We start from the raw sequence: 26,093 nt of genomic DNA, 5'->3' as shown, positions 1-26,093 counted from the left end.
TAATTTGCTAGTCTCAACTCCATACCTTTACTCATAGCATTCCACTTAACCAAGGAAATCTCCCTTCCCTTCTACTATTACATGTCCTTTTGTTCTTTGAGACTGTGCAAAATTACCTCTAAGAAGAAACTTTCATACTATCTTTAGTCAGATTAGTCCTTAAGTCTGTTGTCTTCTGCATTGTAAGCATATCATTTTACCTCTCTAAACCCTCAGTTTCCTCATCTATAAAATGAGGAAATAATATTTGTACTACCTACCTCAAAAGGTTACTGGGAATAAATCACTTTGTATACACTATATAAGTATAAGTTGTAGTTAGTGTTATGTGAATGAGTTTTCCCAAACTAGTATGCCTCATATTCTTATGAAAACCTTTTAATGTAAGACTATCTAGTGGATGTGTTGCTAAGGATTTTTCTCATTAGCATTCTGTACCTCAGTACAGAAATCATGCCTTTTTAAATTCTTGTTATTACAAAATATCTAGTACCATGTCAAGGAATAGGGTAGGTGTTCAGTAAGTCTTTGTTGACGTTATTTCTTAGTTCCACAGCTATCCTGTTATGTAAATATTTGTTGATTAATATAAGTTCATGTGAATTGTCAGATGGAGTCATATCTGTGGTATATCCAGATAATATTCTGTCGATAATAGCAGGTACGAAAGAACATGCTATACAAGAACGATATTGTACTCTTTGCTGTCAGCCTTTTAGTTAGGAGATGTATTCTCTCCCTTAGTGTAATATATGATAACATGTTTATATATGAATTTATTTCAGTATTTTAGAAATAATTCTTATTTTTCATCTTTATTGCCTTTTGAGTTGTGTGAGTTTACTATTTACTATGTAATTAAGTACTTCCTTACATGTAGAAAATTCTATTTGCCAGTCATGGGTTTATAGATTTTTTTAGTGTGTTTTCTTTTACCTTCATTCTTCTCTAGTTTGGAGTTCTAATCTTTTGAGTCTGTCATATAACAGTCTCCATGTATTATCAAAACTATCTCCTTTGGCTGTAAAATAATTTAGTCATTTGTTAAAAAGCAGAGGCCAGGGTTGACCTATTGCTTATTTAATTTTGCATTATTGTCTGGATTAGAACCATAACTCAAATGTTGACCAGGAAAAAAATATTTCTCCCAAAAGTTGTGTTTCATCTTTACATCATTTTTCTCCTCCAGCATGAAATACCTTTGGACTCCTTATGTGTGCATGCTTGCAGCATTTGGTGTATGTTCTCCTGAACTTTGGATGACCCTTTTCAAGTGGCTTCGATTGAGAGCTGTACACCCAATATTTTTGGTGAGCTGCTCCTGTTCCATGTTGTAATGCTAATGAATGAAATTTGAATAACACAGAATAGAGTAAGCATGAATAAGATTACTAGGATTAAAATTTTTTTTTTTTTTAAACAGGGCAATGAGGGTTAAGTGACCTGCCCAGGGTCACACAGCTAGTAAGTGTCAAGTGTCTGAGGCCGAATTTGAACTCAGGTCCTCCTGAATCCAGGGCTGGTGTTTTATCCACTGCACCACCTAGCTTTTTTTTTTTTTTTTTTTAGTGAGGCAGTTGGGGTTAAGTGACTTGCCCAGGGTCACACAGCTAGTAAGTGTTAAGTGTCTGAGGCCGGATTTGAACTCAGGTACTCCTGACTCCAGGGCCGGTGCTCTATCCACTGCACCACCTAGCTTTAATCCCTACTAGGATTAAAAAACATAAAGCATGAAAAATTTTAAGTGATTCAGTCCTGTGAGAAGTCTTCACAACTAAGTTGAAGTTATGGTTATCTTTCTGAGGTTAGATAAGTCCAGTAGTAGACCTTTAATAATAATCAGATTCTTCTGATAATCATTCCAGAGTAATATATAGCAGTCTTATCTTAGAACAGTTGATACCCAACTGCTTTTTTTTGTGCTTGTAATTCAGCTAACTCATCAGCTTTTCATTACTTTCAGTAACTATCATATGGTGAGTAAATATATACTCAAACATCTATTGAAGTGATTCACATTGAATATATGTTGGAGACCTGTTATTTTTTTAGTTTTGCTTCACTCACTTCTTCCACTTTCAATTATGCACTTAGTCTCCATTTTTATACATACTGAGTCAAGACATTATTTACAACTATTTGTTAGTCCTTTTAATGATATCCTAAACAAAAAATTCATGTACAAGGAAGATTGGACATATTCTTTATTATCATAGCATATAGAAGTAAGACCAGTGAACTGCAAGTACAGGGGCAGATTTTGATTTAGCATAAGGAAGGATTTTATTAAAATAGTGACTTCTTCATGGAATGGATTGTGCTTCAAGGTTTTGATTTCATTATCACTAGATGTGTTTAAATAAAGGCTAAGTGACCAACTGCTAAGGAGTGAGAAGAGGAAATTCTATGTTGTCAGAAATTGTACTATATAACTTCTAAAGTCTCTTCAGATTCTAATTTTATAATATTAAGATTGCATCAAGACTTTTTGTACCATAATCAATAATATAAATGAATGTGAAAAATTTAGTGATCCATGACCCTTTTTGTTTTATTGTCTTAGGCTCTTATTCTGAGCATGGCTGTACCTACTATTATAGGTTTTAGCTTATGGAAAGAGGTAAGATATTTTTGCCTTATTTAAAAAATTAAATAACCCTCATTATATTTTGGTAGAAATTAAGATGCTTTCTATCTAATTCATAATGTAGCTTGATGTATTAAATAATGATGAATTCTAGGTATTTATAATTGCAAAGATATATAATAAAAGGCTACAGTCTTTTGAAACTATAATCTATTACAACTAAAATATTAATTGTTGCCTAATACTGCTATTGATATAATTTTCAATTGATAAACGATATTGATTTAAAGAGACAGAAAATGAAAACTGCATACTGTTCTATTTTGTTTTAATTTTTTATATGGAACTAAATAGTTTTCCATAGAGATAAGATCCAGCTTCTTTTAAACATTCTAGTGAAATATATCTAAGAAATGAAACTTTGATAATCTAGTATATGAAAATGGTCTCTTAACTTTACTAAAAAAAACAATGTTTAGCACAGGGATGCAAGAAACATTTGATCCTGTCAGTTTCATTGTTCATGTATAACCTATGAAGAGGCAGCCTGTCATAGGGGATAGAGAATCCAGGAAGACCTGGATTCAGTTTCTACCTCTGACACCTGGTAGTGCGGGTGACACCGGGCAGTACAGTTAACCACTCAGTCATTACTGTAGACCAGAGCTATCAAACACACAGTGAGACCCAGATTCAAATGCGATTGAGAAATATTTAACAAAATAAAGAAAAATACAATAAAATATGTAATAACATAGCCTAGAGGGATCATTATGTATAGTTTAGTGCCTGCCTCCACCTGCCCACCCTTGCCCCCTTTATGTTTTGAGTTTGACACCACAGTTCTGTACAACTCTAAGACTAATTTTAAAGAAGGTATCAATCTTCATTATTAGATCAAACTCTTTACCTGGAAGTCCCCTCCATGAGTGAAATGAAGGCTCAGATCCAATACCTCTCCTTAACCCATTATAGACAAATTATTGTTACTAAGACACACTAATAGCATAGTATTTTAAGTCACTTACTCCTTGTAACATACCTATGAACTGTTCCCATTTTTAAGATATGAGAATAGTTAATAGTTCACAGAGATGTGAGAGCTTCCCTAGAGTCACATAGCAGTTTAATATGGTAAAATACTCATAATGTAGCAGTTGGCTTTTGTCCTGTTTTCATAGCTTGCCATTTATGAAGCTCTGAAAATTTTTGGTATGGGGCAGACTTACCATATGTAAATGGATTTTGTAACTATCAGTAATTAATTAGAACATGTAAGTGTGGCTATTTTTAGAAAATTTTACCCTATAAGAAGTTGTACGGTAGAGTTCATAGTCTTTTGATTTTCAAAGAAAACTTGATGTCTTAGTTAGGAAAGCCACTGATTCTATTGCATAATTCACAGTTTTATGAATCACCAATGCTACAGTCTTAAATGGGTTACCTAATATGATTTGTATAAGAAATAAATCTGAAATAACAAATTTGGTATTGAAAGTAAAGATCAAATAAGAAATTTGGGGATTGTCTTTATTGTGAAGCTAAACATTCAAAGAGTTGATTACAGAAAAGCTAATGATGTTGAAAATAAAAAACTACCAATTCCAGATTTCCTAGGCATCTATAAAATACAAATGCTATAAATACTTGTATGACACAAACAGCAGAAACTTTTAAAGTTACTAATAACATCATAAACCATTTATTTGAAACTAGAATTAAATTTGGATGTGTTTGACAGAATAGGTAGAAATAATTATTAATCTAATTGTTTTTTAGGAACCTTTATTGAACACAAAGTTTAACATAAAAATGATTTAGCTATATGAATTAGGCTTAGTGAGAATAGACACTTCATTGAAAGAAAACAGATCTATGACATTCTTTGCTTCAGTGAAAATAGTGTTAGTTTGTGCTGTATTAAGACCTTAGGTTCTTTGAAATATTATGAAAATATTTAGATTTTAAGTTTCTAATGCATACCTCTTAGGGCTTTTGTTTTGCTTTTTAGTTTTTTCCAAGAATAATGACAGAACTTTCAGAACTACAGGAATTCTATGATCCAGATACAGTGGAACTTATGACCTGGATAAAGTAAGAATTGAACTTCAGAAATAACATAACTTATCCTATGTAATTTCATTTTAAAATACCATATGTGTTTAGCTGTTATAATTAATTTTCTTTTTTTAAAAATAAAAGTATTTTATTATTTATTTTTATTTATTTATATTTATTATTTTCCAGTTATATGGAGAGATAGTTTTCAGCATTTGTTCATATGAGATTTCCAATTTCAAATTTTTCTCCCTCCCGCCTCTCCCTTCCCCCCTCCCCTAGACAGCAGGCAAATCCGATATAGGTTATATATATATGGCTGTAAAATAATTTACACTGTAACGATTGGAATAACACCACCTGCTGGAGACTTACTGTAGAAGAGTTCCATCCATGAAGCAAAGGTCTTTGAGGGCAAGACCAGGAGTCTTTTCTTTGGCATCAGGAAGTGACGCGGGCTAGTGGGAGGAGGAAGGAAGAGACTGGCACTCGGTCTCAGGCTCTTTCCTTTGGACTCTGGTGGAGAGCAGAGCTAGAAATGTGCTCTCCCTTTAATAGATAGGAATCTAGGCCTTTCTCTCTCTTTACCAAATTCTTATTCTCCTTAATAAATGCTTAAAAGTCTAACTCTTGCTAAAGCTTATAATTTACTGGCGACCACTCATTAGATATTTTAGACAGTTTAGCTAGAATTTTAGCCCTTAACAACACACACACATGTTATAATTAATTTTAATGCGTTTCTTCAAAGACTGATTCAAAGGAATAAATATGCCCATCTGAAAAGTTATTAGATATATTTAATGTTTGAGTTTTTCAATACTGATTTTTAAAATTAAGCAAATTTTCAGATCTAAAACATAGCTTTGAGATTTTGTAGTTTTGCTAAATGTTTCTTTGGCTAATTTACTTTGAAAGATACTGCACTTGTGAGTTTGAACTATATCTGAAAAAAGTGTTTTGTCTGTAAAATGTGTAATTTAGTTCAGCAGACATAACCTATACAATGCTGGTCAAATCACTTGACCTCTCTGGGCTTCAATTTGCTCATCTGTAAAATAAAAGTAGTCAAATGGATGGCCTCTGGAGTCCCTCTACAGCTCTGAATCTGTGATTCTCTTCTTACAGAATACTAATAACATAATGCAATGTGCTGGAATGAGCCCTGATCTTGGACTCGGATGCCAGGTCTTACCCTTCCTAAGGAAAAGACTGGCTGAGTTACTTAACCTTTCTCAGACTCATCTGTAACATGGAGCCCCTAATTATATCACTGGTACCCACCTCATAGCATTGTTCTGAGGAAAATATCTTCTACAATTTGATGGGATTTGCAAATATCAAGTACTATAATTATCTAACTTATAGAGTTGTTTTTTTCCACAAAACTTGGACGTTTATTAAGTTCCCATTGTATGTGAGACACTCTTTGCAGGTACTGAGGGTCCAAAAAGAGAGATGAGACAGTTGCTTCTTTCAGGGAGTTTACAGCTTTGTTGAGGAAAAGATAGACACATCTTTGGTCCAGGGATGGTGAGAGAAGTGCAAGTGGAAGATCCCACCTGAGTGTGAAGGGAAATTTGAGGAGGCAGAGGGCACTTTCACTTGTGGAGTTCAATGAAAGCATCCTGGGCAAGTGGTTCCTGAGCTGGCTCTTCAAGACAGGGACCAAGTAAAGAAGGCAGAAAGGGATGAAGGGAGGGGAGCTTGTCCCAGATATGGATCAGCACTTCCAAAGACACAGGTCAAGGAGGCGGTGGTACAGGAACAGAAATGAGAGCCCTGTTTGGCCACAACACAGAAGACATGAATTCGATTGGTAGGAGTTGCTTAGGGCTAGAAAGGAGGAGGCAGCCGTATTGCGACAGGCTTTGAATACCAGCATCAGTTTCTGCTTTGTTTGGTATTGGGAGACCTCTGTAGGGTTTTTTCCTGGAGAAATGACATGATAAAAGCTATGCATTAGTCATGTGCTTCAGCAAGTCATATGAAGGTGTAGCATGGAGGGAATAGCATAGTGCCAGGCACAGAACAGAGTAAGCATTTTATTGACTGACAGAATAGACTGATTGCAAAAAAAGGTTAGCAGAAAACTGGTCTAGATAAAGATAAAATTATTGTTAGCATTGTAAATTACTAAGCACTACAAATAGTTTTTTTGTTTGTTTATTCTCCTTGAACTTCTTGTCTTTATATATACTACTTTCATTATTATTCATACCCCTTCAGTCATGTGACACAGTGGAAGGAGGAGAGTCAGGGCTATGTGAGTTCAGGTCCTTTGTCTGAAATATACTGGTCAGTCACGTAATCTTTCAGGGTTTTAGGCATCTCTGAGGCTTTAAGTTGCAAAGGTTTTATGGATCTCTGTTGGTAGAGAGAGAGTTTCCTCATCAGGAATTCCCTTCATCAGTAAAATCACAGGTCTAAGATGAAACAGAAACAGACCATATCCCTAACCACATAGAACTTTTCTCTCAACAGATTTCTGGATATGTCATTTAAGGCTCTCAACCAGTCATCTCATTCTACCTTTCAGTCCATGTCTAACTTTCTCAGTCTCTTATCTTCCATTTGAACCTACCTTACTTCCTAAGTGCTCTCGCTATATTTGTGACAACCTAACAGTAGTGAATGCTTCTGATTTATGAGTTTAAAAAGGTGTCCAAATTACATACCTTGAGGCAGTCTTTAAACTTTCATTAAATGTTTACCATGTACCTGTAACTGTGCTAGTATAAGAGAGAAAACGTAGTAATTATTTACCCATTCTAGCAACTTAGGATTCAGTAGACTTAACAAAGAAATGTAATTGTAAGTAATTACTGGAGGCGGCTGGGTGGCGCAGTGGATAAAACACCTGCCCTGGATTCAGGAGTACCTGAGTTCAAATCCGGCCTCAGACACTTGACACTTACCAGCTGTGTGACCCTGGGCAAGTCACTTAACCCCCATTGCCCCACCCCCCCCAAAATATATATATATGTAATTACTTTCTTATGAGCAAACAACAGAATTTATACATCCAAATGAGAATTATCCTTACACAGTATTGTCACCGTTGTGAAAAAGAGTACCTTACATCTAACAGTCTTTTAATAAAATATTTGTAGAATTGAATTAGAATTGCCATTAGTAATAGACACGTAGACTGAGAGAGGAAGCTTGTACTGTGGAAACAGCTTTGGACTGGGATTCAAGTCATTTATTTTGTCTCAGGTTTGACTTAAGGGAGTAATTCATCTCTCTGGGCCTCTGTTTTACCATCTATAAAGGGAAGAATGTTGAATGAAATAGTTTCTAAAGCTCTCTCCCATTGTGAAATGCTAAAAATGAAACTTAAAAAAAATACATTCTTAGTGGTAACACATTATCATTTGGAGATTTGCATTTTTTGAAATAGTAATTTAGAGTCAGGGTATGCTCTGCCTCATATTGCATCATGTCATGCTGCATCATACTCTTTGGTTTAAAAAAAAAAAAAGGCGGGAGATCCATAAAGTCAAAAGACTGAGTCATCTTCTGTGGCCCATATGCTGCTTCTCAATAGAGTTCTTAAAGTGTAATTCTTGAGGTATTTTCAGCAAAAATAAGTATCTTTGTTTTTAAAAATAAGCCTTGATGTTTTGTTTTGTTTTTTTAATTAATTTATTTTGTGGGGCAATGGGGATTAAGTGCCTTGCCCAGGGTCACACAACTAGTAAGTGTCAAGTGTCTGAGGCCGGATTTGAACTCAGGTACTCCTGAATCCAGGGCCGGTGCTCTATCCACTGTGCCACCTAGCTGCCCCGATGCTTTTCATAATTGTACTTTGTGCATGTAAATCCATTTGTAAAAACTTATATGATCGGGGACAGCTAGGTGGCACAGTGGATAGAGCACTGGCCCTGGATTCGGGAGGACCTTAGTTCAAATTTGGCCTCAGACACTTGACACTTAATGCTGTGTAACCCTGGGCAAGTCACTTAACCCTCATTGCTCCTGCCAAAAAAAAAAGAAGAAGAAGAAACTATATGATCTCAAATTGTAACCTGAAATAGTACTTACTTTTTCTTTTTCCTAATGTAGACACATCTTAAAAGTCATCTTGAAATTCTAGGTTTGCATCTAACATTGTGCAGCCCTGATTCTGTGATTACTAAGCAAAAGGGATCTGTTGCTATGTATAATGTGTAGTTTGCCAGTCTTTTAGAATTCATATAAAATATTGTTTTAAACAATATACTTGTCTGTTTAATATGTAAATCAATAATGTTTTTGCAGAAGGCAAGCTCCAGTTGCAGCTGTGTTTGCAGGGAGTCCACAATTGATGGGTGTAATTAAGTTATGCACTGGATGGATGGTGACCAATTTGCCTCTTTATAATGATGAAGATCTTCTGAAGAGAAATGAAAATGTAAGGCATTCACAGTTCTCCATCTGGGCACTTGGTTCCTAGTTATAAGCCTATTTTAATAGAGTTCTCTAATTAAGGTATCTGTGAAAATGTGCATATGTTCAGCTGATTGCAGAAATAGGAAAATCTGAAACTTTAAAAAGCTATGTTTAAATCAGGCCTTTTTTCTCTTAAGGCAGCACAAGGTACTTAACTATCAGGTGAGCCAAAATTAAGATTCGGGGGGCAGCTAGGTGGTGCAGTGGATAGAGCACTGGCCCTGGAGTCAGGAGGACCTGAGTTCAAATCTAGCCTTAGACACTTATGACACTTACTAGCTGTGTGACCCTGGGCAAGTCACTTAACCCCAATTGCCTCACAAAAAAACAAAAACCAAAATTAAGGTTCGTCCTTTACTGATTTCTCTGTTATTAAAAGTTTTGAAAAGATGCAAGAAGTAAAAGCACAGTACTCTAGCCATTTTACTGGTGACCTTCTACCATGCTGATGCTGAAACATTAACTACTATTTGAGTATAGCAATTCATCCAGTTATGTATCCATTTAATTTTGTCACTCTCTAGTTAACATATTTCCATGTTTTCCACAAGTGTGAGATATTGCATCAAACACTTTGCTAAAAACCCAGACAAACTTGCATTCCTTCAGTCTACCAATTTAGTAACACTATCCAGAGAGAGAGAGAGAATTGCAGACTGCTGAGAGGTCATTTTAGTCTGATCATATTGAAGCCATGCCAGTTCTTTGTAATATTTGTTTCGTATTCTACATGTTTAGCAAACAACACCTAATGATCTGCTCTAGACTTCTCCCAAGAATTGAAGTTAAACTCACTGCCCTGTGGTATATAGACTTTATTCTTTTCCCATTTTTGAATGTGGGGACATTTTCCCTTCTTGGGTCCTACATAATACCTCTCCCATGCTTCATCTTCTTTCAGATTATCATGGATGGTGGCTCAGCAAGCACATTCTCCAGTTTTTTCAGTGCTTGACATGTACTAGCTGTGTGACCTTGGGCAAGTCACTTAACCCTCATTGCCCTGCAAAAAAAAAAAAAGGTAGCAGGGAGAGCAAATTGCATTTTTCCACCTATATTTCAGAAATTTGAAGATGAAAGGAAACCAAAAGATAAGATGGGTACAATTCTAAATAAAGATGGGTTTTCTGTGTTTGCTTTTTTTGGGGGGGGAGAGTTATGGAGACTGAGACCTTTCTTTAGAGGAAATGAGTAGTAGAGAGACTGAAAAGGCAGTAGAATAAATAATAATCCCTCACCCCTTCACCTTCCTAGAGGAAGGCTTTTTCTACTTTACTAAAGTTCCTTGAATATTTCAGTGGATCCAGGTACTTACCCATGTGGGCAAGGCCATCCTCCCAGGATGCATAGCATACATAGCTCATCCATGCTTAGCTATTTTGTACTGTTCTTTCCATGTCCTCACAGATTTACCACAGGGAGTCCACCAAACATGTTGGTGCCTTCCTTCTGTTCTTTTGTTATCCTGTGGATACCAATTCAGCACCAACACTGTCCATTGGTTACCTCTTGTTCTCAATATCTAATTAGCCAGTCTCTGGTTTCCAGTCATATCATTTTTCTGGTGACATCTTTTACATGTCTCCTGTGTAATTTGTAATTCTTCATTTTTAACATATTATACAGCCTGTTCATATCTTCCACGCACACCTACATTACCCATTTCAAGATACTCAACTTCTGTTTTTCATATACTGGAATGATATAACTGACACACAGGACTGGAATACTGGTGTTTAAAAGATGGGGTGTGTTTCAGGGAGAATCATGGAATGATTAAAAGATTTGTGCTATTTCCAGAAGGAAATGCAGCCCATTTTTTTTCTTCTATTCAATTCATGAGTTTCACACAAATATATATTAGTAGTAATGGGATACTTTAATTATTCATTAACTTGTAGGAACTCCTCTCCCTGCCAGAAGCAGAGTAGCAAATAGTTTCTTGATTTGCCTTAGTGATAGTTTCACTCCTCAAAAGTGAGAAGAATCAAGAAGTAAAAATTCTACTCTGTATTTATTATCACTAACAGAAACTGGTTGCTAGAATGGAAATGCTGGGAACCTTCTGGGAAAGTGACCACTCGTCTCCTAAAATCTGTGATGGGGAGTAAAAGGGGGAAAGGGAACAACCATTTATATAGTACCTACTACATGCCAAGCATTGTGCTAAGTGCTTTACAAAAGACTTTTTTCTCATCTTATTTTCCATATCCAAGCAGTCTAATATGGACCTTAGATTTTGGGAAAGCTGATTCCAAAGAGTTCAGAGGCAGGCTAGAATTAGAGAATTAGAGACATCTCAAGAATTAAAATCTTATAAAAGAAGTCGGTCCAGGAGTGATGGAGAACTCTCAAGAATCAAGTGCATTTGTATTTCCAGTACTATTTTATTTTTTAAATTTTTTGTGGGGCAAAGAGGGTTAAGTGACTTGGCCAGGGTCACACAGCTAGTAAGTGTCAAGTGTCTGAGGCCAGATTTGAACTCAGGCCCTCTTGAATCCAGGACTGGTGCTTTATCCTCTGTGCCACCTAGCTGCCCTCCTTGCTACTTTCTTACCATATACTCATTTATTTAACCTTTTTAAATCTCTTTAGTCCCTCCCACTCTTGAAATTGTTTTGAAAGTCACTATTGACTTCTTAATCATTAAGTCCAATGATCTTTTGTCAATTCTCATACTTCTTGACCTCTTTATAGAATTTAACACCGTTGTCCACCTCTTTTTGAAACTCTTCCATAACATTGTTGTCTCTGACCATTTCTTCTCTGTTTTTAATTGTTCCTCATCCTATTTCTACCTTACGTAGTTCAGAATATCCTTAGGCTCTTTACAACCCTTTTCTCATTTCTCTCTATACTGTCTTCCTTGACATATGTGATATTTTCATTGACTCCTACTGTTCATGCCAAATCAGTAACCAAGTTCTATACTTTTTATGCTATAACTGGGCACATAGTAGGAACTTAATAAATTCTTATTTATTTGAATTCTAATATTTCAGTATCTCATATCCTTTCCTTCTCTCTTCTGACAATAACTAACCTCAAACAGTCCCCATTATTATCCACCTGAACTACTATAATAGATTCCTGCCAAGTCTTGTCAGTTCTGCTTCCCCATCTCTCTCATTTCATAACCATCATCCCTTCTTTTCTTGGAGTATGTTTCATCCTCCAGCTTCTTCTCATCTCTTTCCTCTCCATTCCCTCTTTCTCAGAATATTCCTGTATCAATGTCACTCCCTTCCTCAAGAATTTGTAGCAGCTCTCCATTGCCTCTTGGATCAAATACAAACTCCTTAGTTTAATTGTTTTTTTAAGGGGCAATGAGGGTTAAGTGACTTGCCTAGGGTCACACAGCTAGTAAGTGTCAAGTGTCTGAGGCTGGATTTGAACTCAGGTCCTCCTGAATCCAAGGCCAGTGCTTTATCCACTGCGCCACCTAGCTGCCCCTTCCTTAGTTTAATATTTAAAGCCCTTCACAATCTGGTGAATATTTCGTATTCCTGTTCTTTATACACTCATGTTCAAGTTAACCTACTTGCCATTTCCTGAACTTGGCCTTCCATTTCCTTACTTTTAAAATTTGAAAAATCTGTTCTTTCTGCTGAAAACGTACTGTTTCCTCACTTCTGTGCCTTAGGAACTCTAGGTTCTTTAAGACCCAACTTGTGTACCATTTCCTACAGGAAACCTGTTCTGATGCCGCAGTTATAAATGCTCTCTCCTCAAATTATCAAGTATTATAAGATAATACATAGCAAGGGCCATGCATTCTTTGTTCCAACCAAATTAGATTACTCTCTGTCCCCTAAATAACATACTTTCCCACTTCTGGGCCTTTGATTTAAGTTTTTCCAAATGCCAAAAGTGCCCTTCTTTCCTCCCTCTTTGCCTGTTGAATTCCTTTCTGTCCTTTAAAACCCAATTCAAATACCACCTCTTCTAAGAGGATTTCCTTAATTCTGTCAGTTATGATTTTTTTCTAATGGGATCCCACTTAATGCTTTAAAAAAAAATCTCCCCATATGTATTTATGCTGTATAATTCATATTTTTTATGCATCTTTATCTACATACCAAACTGTAAATTTGATGGGCAGAGGAGACTGTTACCTAAATACTATATTCCCCCCACTGCCTGGTAAGCAGCATTTAATACATGTTTCTTTGATTAGATTGAATTGATTTTTTAATTAGAGCAACTAGATAGCTCAGTGGATAGAATACTGGGCCTAAACTGAGGAAGACTCATCTTCCTGAGTTCAAATCTGGCCTTAGACACTTCCTAGCTATGTGACCGTGGGCAAGAAACTTAGCCCTGTTTGTCTCAGTTTTCTCATCTGTATAAGGAGCTAGAAAAGGAAATGGCAAAGGACTCCAATATTTTTGCCAAGAAAACCCCAAATGGGGTCAAGAAGAGTTAGGCACAATTGAAATGAATGTTAAACAACAAAAAGTTTAAATAATTAACCCCAGACTCTTCTGTTTTTCAGACCCAAATTTCAAGTCTACTGCTAGGCATTCAATTTATATATTTAGTCACACTTCAAATTGCACATTTCCAAAACAGTTACCCTCCTCTTCCTCCCCCCAGAACCAACCTTTCTTCTTGTCTTCCCTGTTTCTATTAATGGAACCTTCTTCTCACTTAAACTAGGTTAGAATCATCTTCTATTCCTTCCTTTCTTACCTACCACATTCAGTCATTTGCCAGCTTCTCTCCATTCTATCTTTTCTGTCAAATGTCTGACCTCATCTTTTCCATTCCACTGCTCCAGTTTAGACTGTCCTTGCCTAATTTAAGTTCTTTGAATTAATTTTAATAGATTGTAGAATTTTAGTGCTGAAGGAAATTTAGAGCTTATCTAAGTGTCTTGTCAGTGTGACTGGAATTATTTTCCAAAATCAAAGTAAAGCAAAAGAAGAGAGAAGAAGAGCTAAAAGAAGGGAGAATTGGGAGGATTTTTTGGGTCCTTCAGAGTAGGATCAAGAGAGTTTAATGAGTTTTTCCAAATTCCCATAGCTGTGACTAGAAGCTTCATCTGTTGACTTCCAGTTTAATGTTCCAAACCTAATTATTGTATTTTAATTATTGTGTGTAGAGGCATTTCAGATTTTAAGATAGGCATAATTTAGAAATTAATAGTTTCTCTCTCATCATTTAAATATTGAATAATAATTCTCTGTGATTCAAAAAACATCAAACAGCGGAAATTTGGTATTTAGCATTAGATACCCAGGAGAAAGCACTAAAGGGATCTCTCTTGGATTTCTTTCTTTCTACTGAATTACTAGTGCTTGCTACTTTTGCCATATTTGCTTCACTCTTTTCTTTGTGGATTACTTTGGAACATAATAAGTATGTTGGTATTTTTTCTCAACAAATTATTGCTTATAATTTCTTAAATTCCTATTTGACTAGGTTCCATATGTAGCATATAAAATAATAACTGTAGTGCTCAGGAAACTTATAATAAACTTTTAAATTTAGTTTTGAGTTCCACAGTTTGTCTTTTCCTCCCTCCCCCCTCTCTGGTAGTAAGCAATTAGATATAGGTTATACATTGTGATTATGTAAAACATTACCATATTAGTCATTTTGTACAAGAAAAGTCAAATAAAAGAAAAAAGATGAAAGGAAGAAAGTGAAAAATAGCATGCTTCAGTCTGTGTTCAATCAATATCAGTTCTTTCTTTGGAAGTGGATAGTCCTTTGGGATTGTCTTAGGTCATTATAATCCTGAGAATAGTTAAGTCATTCACAATTCTTCATCAAACAATATTGCTGTCGTTGTGCACAATGTTCTCCTGGTTCTGCTCACTTCACTATATATAAGTTCATTTAAGTCTTTCCAGGCCTTTCTGAAATCATCCTGCTTGTTGTTTCTTATAAGATTGTGCTATAGCACAATAATATTTCATTAAACCATATATCACACACAGCTTGTTGAAGCCATTCCCCCAATTGATGGCCATTCTTTTGATTTCTAATTCATAGCCACCACAAAAAGAGCTGCTATAAATATTTTTATACAAATAGGTTGTTTTCTCTTTTTTGAGTTATCTTTGGGATATAAACCTAACAGTGGTATTGCTGGAGCAAAGGGTATGCACAATTTTATAGCCCTTTGGGCATAGTTGCAAATTGCTCTTCCAAATGGTTGGATCAGTTCACAACTCCACCAACAGTGGATTAGTGTCCCAGTTTTACCACATCCCCACTAACATCCAACATTTTCCTTTTTTGTTGTATTTGCTACTCTGATAGGTATGAGCTGATACCTCAGTTGAACTTCTTTTCCAACCTTTGTGGTACTTAGTCTTCTCCCACAATTGAACCACAGGTTCATCAGGGGCAGAAACCACAGGTAGGATGCTTCTGGACCCCCACACATCTGCACACAGAATTGTTGAGTAAGTAAATATTAGGTGGTTGGCATTTTGTGTGCATTTTCAAGTCATTATTATTTTGTTCTCTAATCTGATAGATCTATCAGATCTACTCAAAGAGGTCTGCTGAAGATATTTATAAGATACTTACATCTTACAAAGCTAACTACTTGATTGTAGAAGATGCTATCTGCAATGAGGTGGGAACCATGAGAGGATGCAGGGTTAAAGACTTGTTGGATATTGCAAATGGCCATGTAAGTAACAATTTGGAAGATTAAATACTATGTTTGGCTTAGCTTTAGGAAATGAGGTTCAAAATTTTATTTTCAGGCTTTATTTTTAGAATTTACATTTAAAACATAAAGATTATATAATATTTGTTACTTGAGATTACAGAGTTGACTTGGATGTGCTAAATTTATACATTTATTTCAATTCCTTATTCCTAATAGGCTTTCTTTCATCCTAGTCTGCAATAAAATTGTCTCTGGCATCTAAAAGAAAGGGGAATTGGGATAGCTGATAAGTAGAATTCTCTGGGAGGCACACTCAGAGTCATCTTTGACTTCAGAAAAGGTCTATGATTTCAACTTGATTCACTCTACCTTATTTGCTGGCAATCAAGATCTCGCCTAGTCCCTCCCAGTTAGTAGCATACTTTGTTCCACATCCCTGAAACAGTATATTGGGTGAAGATTGGTGCTCTCTAACTTCATTTTTCTTTTCTTCTCTCTACTTTCCCAGCTATATAAATAAGAAAGTGTTGCCTTTATATATAATGTTACCTAAAATTATGGCCTTTAATTTTTAAATGACAAGATGAAATTGTAACGATTTACTAGGTTTTCAGTAATTAGCACTTGGTATGACATCTTATTATAAAGCATTTCTTTAAAATAACTCACTTGTCAGTAACTGCAAAATAATGGTGTCATATTGGAGAGTCCTGATTTATGTGGAGTTGAAAAATTAATCATTTCCATCCATTTAATTCCTTCTTCTTTTACACTTTAGTTATGAACCTGGTTCCCCTTAGATTATGCAAAACTCTGACCTAAGCATACTTGCCCTTTCAGTTTCTTGTTTGTTCTCAGTCTCACTTTATTTCACCTTGGGTAGAATTTTAAATGTTATGATTTAAAATGTTTTTCATAATGGACCCAAGCTTGAGTCTCTGGTCCCAGTAAGAGTCAAAAAAGAGAGAATGGAGTGTAAAGTAGACACTACATCCACCCCATATCAACCCTCACCCCTTAAAATATAAAGAGTTGTCTTGGATAAGCTGCAGAGTTTTGCTTTCTCACTCTGGTGATTGAGAGCTGACAGTAACTATACAAGTAGAAAATTGAACGTATGGATATTTCTCAGTATTCGTTTTTCTAGCCAAATATGTTGACCGGCAAAAGCTGACTTAGGAAATCAAAAAGGCTATGGACTGCGGCAGCTAGGTGGCGCAGTGGATAGAGCACTGGCCCTGGAGTCAGGAGTACCTGAGTTCAAATCTCACCTCAGACACTTAACACTTACTAGCTGTGTGACCCTGAGCAAGTCACTTAACCCCAATTGCCTCACTTTAAAAAAAAATTTAAAAAGGCTATGGACTCTTATGTCTTCTTAATTTTGAAACTAAATAATTAATCTTGGTTTCAGCAGTCCTATTGTGGAGCCCAAGTGTTCATTAACTCATATAGTGGCTATGCCTTGGTGACCAAATTAAAGCTTACTCTTGAAGATTAATAGGGAGATAGTTTGGTTTAATAAAAAAAGAGCATTGGACTCAGAGTCAGGAGAAATGAGGGTTTGGATTTTGCCCCTCATGAGCCTCAGTTTCCTCATATACCTATAATCCTAACCCCAAAGGACTGTTGTTGGGAGAATCAAATGAGATAATAAATGTAAAGTGTTTTGCAAATTCAAAGTGCCTGAAGATGTCAGATTTTAATATTGAAATGGCATACAATCTTTGTATATCAATGGCGTAGTATTCACTAAATTTAATTTTCCTCTAGAGCTGAAGCAAGCATTTTTAATTTGCTGTTTTGTATCTTTTGGTATAGGTGGTTTGTGAAGAAGGTGACAGTTTTACCTACTCAAAATATGGACGATTTTGCCATGAGATCAAAATTAACTATTCTCCATATGTGAATTATTTTACTAGAGTATACTGGAACAGATCCTATTTTGTTTATAAAATCAACACTGTGATATCCTTCCAGTCCTGAAAAATAGCAAAGCCTTCTTTTCAAAGACTGACATAACATGAAGAGGAATGGGATGCTATTTTCCTACTCATGTATTCTTTTGCAAATCAAAATTTGGACATTTGAAATGGGTTTTTTCTTTTCTCCTTGTTTTGTTACCAGACCCATAGTTTTATAGGCAATATTACATCAAAACTTATGATGTATCAGGTCTTCCAGTTTTTACTATGCCAGTAACATAATCTTTCTTTTGCATTGATCTTTCTATATTTTACCTTCTCAAATACTATCACATCTTCCCCCCTGAATGTTTATCTAAATAAAGTATATTAGAATCCCATTATCAACAGATTTGAATGTACTGGAGGTCATAACATAATTACATGCAGTGAAAACCTTGATAGAGCACAATTGGCGTATAAGGGAATTATTCTTGTACTGTATACCATGGTATATGACTTTACTAATCCTTACAATAAAGAGTTAAGGAAAACAATAGATGTCAAGATAAATAGTGTAGTTCTAAAATGGGCATTATGCAAAGGGAAGTAGTCTTTTAAAATTACATGAAGCTTTGCTCTTTCTAGTGTCCAAAATCAAAATATTTATGATATTCATACAAATAGTTTGGTTTTTCTTAAATATTGCTTATGAGTACATTACTTTCTCAATATATCCTTACACAATACATTTTAATTCTGTATTATTATTATTATTATGTAGTTTTGTCACAGTGAATTGATCATACATGTGATACCACTTTGATCATGATAAAAAGAATTATTTTGGTGCCTATATTTTTAATATGCATTTCAAAGTCTATTACCATACATTTAAAAATATAAATATTTTAAGTAAAATCTGCTTGCATGTTTCTTGTCAGAATTTTTAATGCAACTTAATCTGTTGCCAGCTACCATAGTGGTACAAATAATTGTCTTAACTTCTTGTCTCCGTTAAAGAAAACTGAAGCTCCTAAATTAAACGTGGCCTAAGATAAGACTGCATATGCATTAAAAAGACTTATAATTACTCAAAATCTCTGCTCTTAACCATATCTATGCACTCATGATTACTTATTTAAATTTTCTCTTACAAACAACAGTACTGAAAACTAAGTGGAAATTTCAAGCAGCTTTACAGATTTATCATTTTTGGAGTTTACAGGTCTTCTTGTAGTCTATTTAAATTTATGTTATATTTTAATTGTTTAAAACATTTGCTAAGACATCAAAATGTTTTATGAGAGCAATGGCAATCTGTAGATATATTGTGTTTAGCATGTAGAGATGATGCTTAGTTTTTTTTTATACATTTGCCAAAATTTTTTCAGTGTTTCATTATTAGAATAGTGCTGAAATTACATCACTATCATTAAATACATTGGAAGGAAAAATCCTTCTGTCTTCATTATGCATGCATGTATTTTTGAAAAAATCATGTGTTCTTCTACTGGCTGTCAAATGCTGAGTGCATTCAATGTTGATGAATTGATGGAGTTTTCATGAACATCGTATCAGTTTCATTAGTCTTCATTTTCACATGTATAATTCTATACTTACAGTAAAGCATCTTCAGGTGGTATATTTCATTTTAACTGTACTTCTTGGGTAGTGAGTTGCTGCTCTTTTGCTTCATACCTTATGATACTATTGAACTATTAGAGGAAGAATTGTTTAAAAACAGTAATAGGAAATTGGCCTCCCAGTGCACAAAAAGTTAAGTTTTTCATTGATCTATTCATTGATTTCATTGATTATTATTGATCTTATTGTGTTGCAATGAATTGGTATGAGGTCTTTTTAAAAATTATAATAAAAACTTTCTTCTATTTCCACTAATTGCTTTCTTAAACAGATTTTTGATGGATTAGAAGAAATTTCTAGTTGAATTTAAGAAAATATTTTCAAGCAGTAGCTATTAAAAAGAAAAACCTGAACTCTTTATAGAAAAGATTATTTCAGACATTAAATGACCATTTATTGTATTCAATTTTAGTATGTATTAAAGCGACATCAAAACCTAGGAAACTTTGGGTGGAAGTAGCAAATCTAGGTGCTGATTTCTGCCTATGAAATAATATCCTCACTTGTGTCTTTGCAGTTTCCTCTTCATGTGTTAATATGACCTTTCCTTTATATGTACCTAACAACATAAAATAAGCAATGTTCCTAGTTTTGAGAATGAGAAGTGTTTATGAAAGAAATCCAAATATATTTTGCTTTTGATATTTCAAACCTGTTAAGATTAAGTGCCTTGATGACTCCATCTTCAGCTTCTCCAAAAGTTGTTATGCGTTTTTGCCCGCTTTCTCTTGGCAAAATTATTTGTGTTGTGTTTGTTATTAGCATTTATTGTTGGATAAGAAGGGTGCTAATATTTTCAAGGCACCTATGCTAATTAAAATATTTTAGTTAGACTCCAGAACTCCAGGATAAAGAAAAAAACAACACATTTAACACATTTCACATTTAACAAGGCCTATTGCACCAAACCTTTGTTAATCTATTCTTAGTGATTCTTCTTATTCCTAACATCTTTGTTATTGAAGTTTTTGTTAGATTTATTTTGTTTCAGGCTTATGTTGTGTTCTGTTACTGCAATACTTGATCAAAATTGTGTCGGTCTCAACTGGGTCCTTTTTAAGGATGCCTGTCCAAACCACCAATAATCACTTAGCAGTATGCCAATTTTTATGGTTTGAAGACTAAGAAAAAATGCTAAATTGTAACACAAAAGGTGATAGTAAAGTCAGAAAAAAGCTTTGGCACATAGTTATATGCTTAATCTTAAATCTATAGGCACAAACTTCTCTGGATTCCCATTTAAAACCAAACTGGGGGGCAGCTAGGTGGCTTACTGGATAAAGCACCGGCCCTGGATTCAGGAGTACCTGAGTTCAAATTCGGCCTCACACACTTGACACTTACTAGCTGTGTGACCCTGGGCAAGTCACTTAACCCCCATTGCCCCGCCAAAAACAAACCAAACAAAACAAAACACCAAACTGAAGGAAAACTGAAACTGTATGACAATTATTAAATTATACTATAATTGTATTTAGTTTTGGTGATTTTATGGGAATTTTAGTCCTGTAAGTATGCCTTTTATATGATAACTTACATGCTTCACTTTATACGTGGGCATGCGCTTAAAATTGTATATCAATTGATTTTTTTTCAAATAAAAATATTTTAAGTGCACTAAGAACTCTTGTTATTGAAAGGATCCCCGTTTTTCATCCTGTAATTCTAAGAAGCTTATATAAAGCAAATAATGACTCCCTAATTTATCCTTTGTGTAAATCTCAGCTTTTTCATGTAGAATTTACTGAAAGTAAATTATTCCTGCAGCAAATTATTATTAGTACAGTTCCTTTAGTGTAATAGAAAATATGAGTGATACACTAAATGACTACCCTAGATGTTACTTACCAGTATTAATTTGATTCCTTTACCTTGGTGATTCTCAATTGATGACATGTCCTTGACATGTATTACTCCACCATTCTTTTGGTTTTTAAGTACAAAACTACTTGATATTGATGTAAGTAATAATATCTCATTAGAATAATACCTTATTGGGCTATTTTGAATTAGATCTTGCAGTTCTAAAGGGGTGTGTTTTTCTCGACTATGTTTTGATGTTCATTAAGGATTAGGTCATGTTTTTTGTGTGTCATAATTTAAAAGCCTAAAAGATTTTGTTGGACCAAATATACTGACTTGGCATAGAGATACTTTGTGAGCCAGTTATCATCAAAGATCTCCTAGTGATAATGCTTAGATTATGGTGTATGTAAACATCTGTGCAGCTCTCACAGGTATATGTGCTTCTGACACTTAGCAAGATCATAAAGCTGTATTCACTTAATGGAATGGAGGCAACCTAGCTAAGGAATTGTTTCCTTCTTGAATTAATTTGTTAATATTACTTTCAGTTTTTCCAACTGTCATTTGTCCCATATTTTTAGGGATTTCAATAGACCCTTAAGTTTGAGAAGGCTATTCACACTTATGCTAACTCTTGGGTCAATATACTTGACAGGAATATTTATTTTTAGTAAATGTTTTCCTCCCCTGTTAAAAGACAAACTTTTCATCAGAATTAAAACCAGTGAACATATGTCTTTTAATGGATTTGGGACAAAAAAGTATTTTACCTCATTTTGTAACCTCATATGACTATTTCACCAGAAAGGGACTTCCTTATTTCATGATAAATTAACCTACTTGTTTTCTGTTAACCATAATAAAGTTGATTTTGGATTTTTCAACTGTGTTTTGCTTACACATGGGTTTTAAAGAAACATACTATGAGTGATTATAAAATTGCATTACCTTGCAAAAAAAAAAAACAGCCAAAGAAAAAATCTCTAGCACAAGAAAAAATATTGTTCAACAAATAACCAAATTCTAAATTTTACACTTAAGAATCAAGGAACAAAACTACTTAAAGAATACAAATAGGGGGCAACTAGGTGGCACAGTAGATTAATCGCCGGCCCTTGATTCAGGAAGACCTGAGTTCAAATCTGGCCTCAGACACTTGACACTTACTAGCTGTGTGACCCTGGGCAAGTCACTTAACCCTTTTTGCCCCACAAAAAAAAATTTTTTTTAATAGTACTGGAGGGGGCAGCTAGGTGGCGCAGTGGATAAAGCACCGGCCCTGGATTCAGGAGGACCTGAGTTCAAATCCAGACTCAGACACTTGACACTTACTAGCTGTGTGACCTTGGACAAGTAACTTAACCCTCATTGCCCTGCAAAAAAACCCCATAAAATTAAAAAGTTAAGGTGATCAGGAAAACCCCATGATAAAATTTAGGAAAACGGGAAAATCTAAAACAGTGTACTGGAATTAAAAACACCAGAAACAGAAAATAACAAAATAAATATAGTAGAAAAAGATTTCATGAATAATAATTTTTTTACAGTTAGTATTTTTAAAAATGGCAATGTATGCAATTTTGAAAGTATCCTCAGAAGAAAAAAGACTAATTCTACATAGAGTGTTGGGGCTGGGGAGGGTTGTTTCTTTCAGACAAAAACTGATTTAGTCTGTTCCCCCAGAACTCTTCTATGACAAATTACATCGTTTCTGTTCTATCTTACTGAAGGGAGTTTCCCTACCAGGAATTTATCAAGGTGCTTGGTGAGTGAAGGGGTGGAGAAGACATAGCTTTAGGCACCATATTTGAAGATGTCATAAGAGAAAATTTCCTAGAGTGATCAAGAATAGGCGACACTCCATAAGTGGAAGAATTCTCAAAACCTCAGAATGAAGAAATCGGATGTTTCAAACAAATAATTCAGGCTAGAAATGGTTAGAAAACCTTCAGTCTTCTCAGAAGCAAAAACATAAGTTAAAGTTAGACCAGCATATACAAAAGAAAGAGCATTCTGAATCACTGATCCTACAAACTTGAATATTCTGTTTGGATGCATTTTTTTTTTTTTGTCTCAGAAAACAAAAAGCCCTTAAAGGATTTGTCAGTGGGCCTGTGGGAGACTTTTAGGAGTAGTTGGGAGGAATACCAGCTTTGTTAAAGGAGTACTTAACAAAATGGCACACAGCTGTCCCGGTAAACATTTAAAATGGTGAAGTACAGGGCAGCTAGGTGGCACAGTGGATAGAGCACCGGCCCTGGAGTCAGGAAGACCTGAGTTCAAATCCGGCCTCAGACACTTAACACTTAACTAGCTATGTGACCCTGGGCAAGTCACTTAACCCCAACTGCCTCACCAAAAAATAAATATAAAATAAAATGGTGAAGTACTCTCTTGATCCAGAGAACGCTACAAAATCATGCAAGTCAAGGGGTTCAAATCTCCGGGTCCACTTCAACAATACCCATGAAACAGCCCAAGCTATCAAGGGCATGCACATCCAAAAAGCTACCAAGTATTTGAAAGATGTCACATTGAAGAAACAATGTGTTCCCTTCCGTCGATACAATGGTGGAGTTGGCAGGTGTGCCCAGGCTAAGCAGTGGGGTTGGACACAGGGTTGTTGGCCCAAACAGAGTGCTGAGTTCTTGCTGCATATGCTTAAAAATGCAGAAAGTAACACTGAACTGAAGGGTTTAGATGTGGATTCTCTTGTCATTGAGCATATTCAGGTTAACAAGTCTCCCAAAATGCAATATGGCAAGTTCCCCTTGCCATATTGAGATGATACTGACTGAAAAAGAACAAAATGTTCCTAAACCAGAAGAGGAGGTTGCTCAAAAGAAAAAGATATCCCAAAAGAAACTGAAGAAACAAAAGCTTATGGCATAGGAGTAAACGTGACATTAATATGCAAACAAAAGTGAAAACGTGTTTATCCTTTCCACCACCACAACAAAAAAAGTCATTCAGCTAGAGTGTGACCAGTGCAAGAACTCAAGTGCTCATTGAGATTGTATTGGCTGAGGACAAACTAGTTCATTGGTTTTAAGTGCATATGACCCCACTAAAGGTTTAAATAAAGATTTCCTCACAATGAGTATAAAAATTCCATTTTGTCCTTGTCACAGATTTAAAAACCTCACAGCTTATTTAATATTTAACTTGGAGGTTCACTTTAACTTGGACTAATGTGACTCATAAACTGGAGAGAGAGCTGGCAATCCTGGAAATAATTCTCATTAAGGAGAATAACATCATAGTAGGTTTAAAAGGCAGGAATTAATTTTGTTCATCGGAATTAGAAATGCAAAATAGACTATAGGATCTATTTCATTTTGCCAACATTAAGAACAAAAATGGTGGGGGTGGGGATGTCAGATATTTGTGACACTGAAAGCAAATGGTCCAAATTTTCCTATAAAAAAAGTAGTAACAAAAGATTTAAAAAGTAACATTTTTTTATAGTATTTTATTTTCCAATTACATGTAAAAATTGTTTTCAACATTCATTTTTGTAATATTTTGAGTTCCAAATTTTCCTATCTTCCCCCCTCCCCAAGATGGCAAGTAATCAGATATATATAGATATATATACACACACACATATATATATATATATATATACAATCATGTTATACATATTTCCATACTAGTCATGTTGTAAAAGAAGAATAAGAACAAAAGGGGAAAAACCAGAAGAAAGAAAAGATAACAAAGTTACAATAGTATACTTTGATCTGCATTCAGACTCCATAGTTTTTTTTCTGGATAGTTTTTTTCATAAGTCTTTTGGAATTGCCTTGGATCATTGTATTGCTGAGAAGAGCTAAGTCTTTCACAGTTGATCATCACTAATGTTGCTCTTACTGTGTACAATGTTCTGATTCTGCTCACTTCACTCAGCATCAGTTTATGTAAGTCTTTCCAGGTTTTTCTGAAATCTGCTCATCATTTTTTATAGCACAATAGTATTCCATCACATTCATATATCACAACTTGTTCAGCCATTTCCCAGTTGAAGTTCCCAGAGGGAAATTGAGGGGAATCAATTTCCAATTATTTGCCACCACAAAAAGAGCTGCTATAAAGTAAAAAATATTTAAACTTGTGAGCATCAAACAACATATCAAAAGCCAATAGCAAAAAAATAAATTAAGCCAATAGCAAGAAGAAATAGAAATAATAGTAATAGGATACCTCAATATTCCATTATCACAGTCTGGCAAATCTCATAAAAATGTAAAGAAATTACAGATTTTTGCTTATTTGAGAAAACTAGAAATAGCATGTAGAGAACCCCAGTTTCTCCACCAGTGTCCTACTCTAAAACTTCACAACCCTTCCACTGTACTCTCTGGAATGCTTGCTTGATAGGTAGCATATGTGCTCTCATCTTAAACCTTTTTCTTTCCTACTCCTTTCATCTTCTAGCTCTTACTGAAACCTGGCTCCCTCCTAACAGCCTCTAGTTTTCTCAAATAAGCAGGATGGTTTCAGAAAACCCTTGGAAGACATATGAATTGATACAAAAAGAAGGGAGCAGAACCAGGAGAACATTGTACACTATGTGTAATTTAAGATTCTAAATGTGGATTCTAATCTGTTCCCCCAGTTTTGGGGAAAACTGATTAAAATCACTGATAAAACGAGTTTAGGTTTTTAAGGGTTTATTGGAAAATAGAAAGAAAAAGATTGAGAACAGAATTCCAACAGCCTGGCATTCCTATCTTTCCTCAAATTTCCTGTGAAGTCCTCTGCCGCCGCCACCACCATCAAGTCAGGAACCCAAAAGTGCAAGAGCTCTCCGAGCAGGCTCCCTCTCCTCCCTCCTCTCTCCTCCCAGAAAATAGGAGGCTCCTCAACTTGATTGGCTCGTAGCCTTGATAGACAGCACCCATGAGTAAATGTCATTTCCTGACGCCAAGGAAAAGCCACAATGCCTCTGAGGCATTTTCCTCATGGCAGAGCTTTCCCACAGCAAGTCTCCAGTAGGTGGCATCATTACAATCATTACAACTATGAC

The 26,093-nt window shown here is 35.2% G+C and overlaps 2 protein-coding genes across 2 annotated transcripts in view; both read left to right on the top strand.

The window, feature by feature from the left end:
• DPY19L4 (dpy-19 like 4) overlaps positions 1-21,920 on the top strand; it is a 60,181-nt gene extending 38,261 nt beyond the window's left edge. Inside the window, exons 14-19 of the mRNA XM_043977363.1 lie at positions 1,190-1,310; positions 2,564-2,620; positions 4,599-4,681; positions 8,909-9,041; positions 15,570-15,728; positions 17,532-21,920. Coding sequence (XP_043833298.1) covers positions 1,190-1,310; positions 2,564-2,620; positions 4,599-4,681; positions 8,909-9,041; positions 15,570-15,728; positions 17,532-17,696 — 718 coding nt within the window. The 3' untranslated portion in view covers positions 17,697-21,920. The remainder of the gene's footprint in view (positions 1-1,189; positions 1,311-2,563; positions 2,621-4,598; positions 4,682-8,908; positions 9,042-15,569; positions 15,729-17,531) is intronic.
• A 1,525-nt stretch (positions 21,921-23,445) lies between these two features.
• LOC122746629 (60S ribosomal protein L17-like) lies at positions 23,446-23,850 on the top strand. The gene has a single exon (XM_043992411.1). The coding sequence runs from the start codon at positions 23,446-23,448 to the stop codon at positions 23,848-23,850; it is 405 nt and encodes a 134-aa protein (XP_043848346.1).
• Positions 23,851-26,093: the final 2,243 nt, after the last annotated feature.

This window comes from Dromiciops gliroides, chromosome 1 (assembly GCF_019393635.1).
Source record: "Dromiciops gliroides isolate mDroGli1 chromosome 1, mDroGli1.pri, whole genome shotgun sequence".
NCBI classification, from domain to species: domain Eukaryota; kingdom Metazoa; phylum Chordata; class Mammalia; order Microbiotheria; family Microbiotheriidae; genus Dromiciops; species Dromiciops gliroides.
The sequence above is the reverse complement of the archived record's forward strand: the minus strand, read 5'-3'. Positions and strand labels throughout refer to the sequence as shown.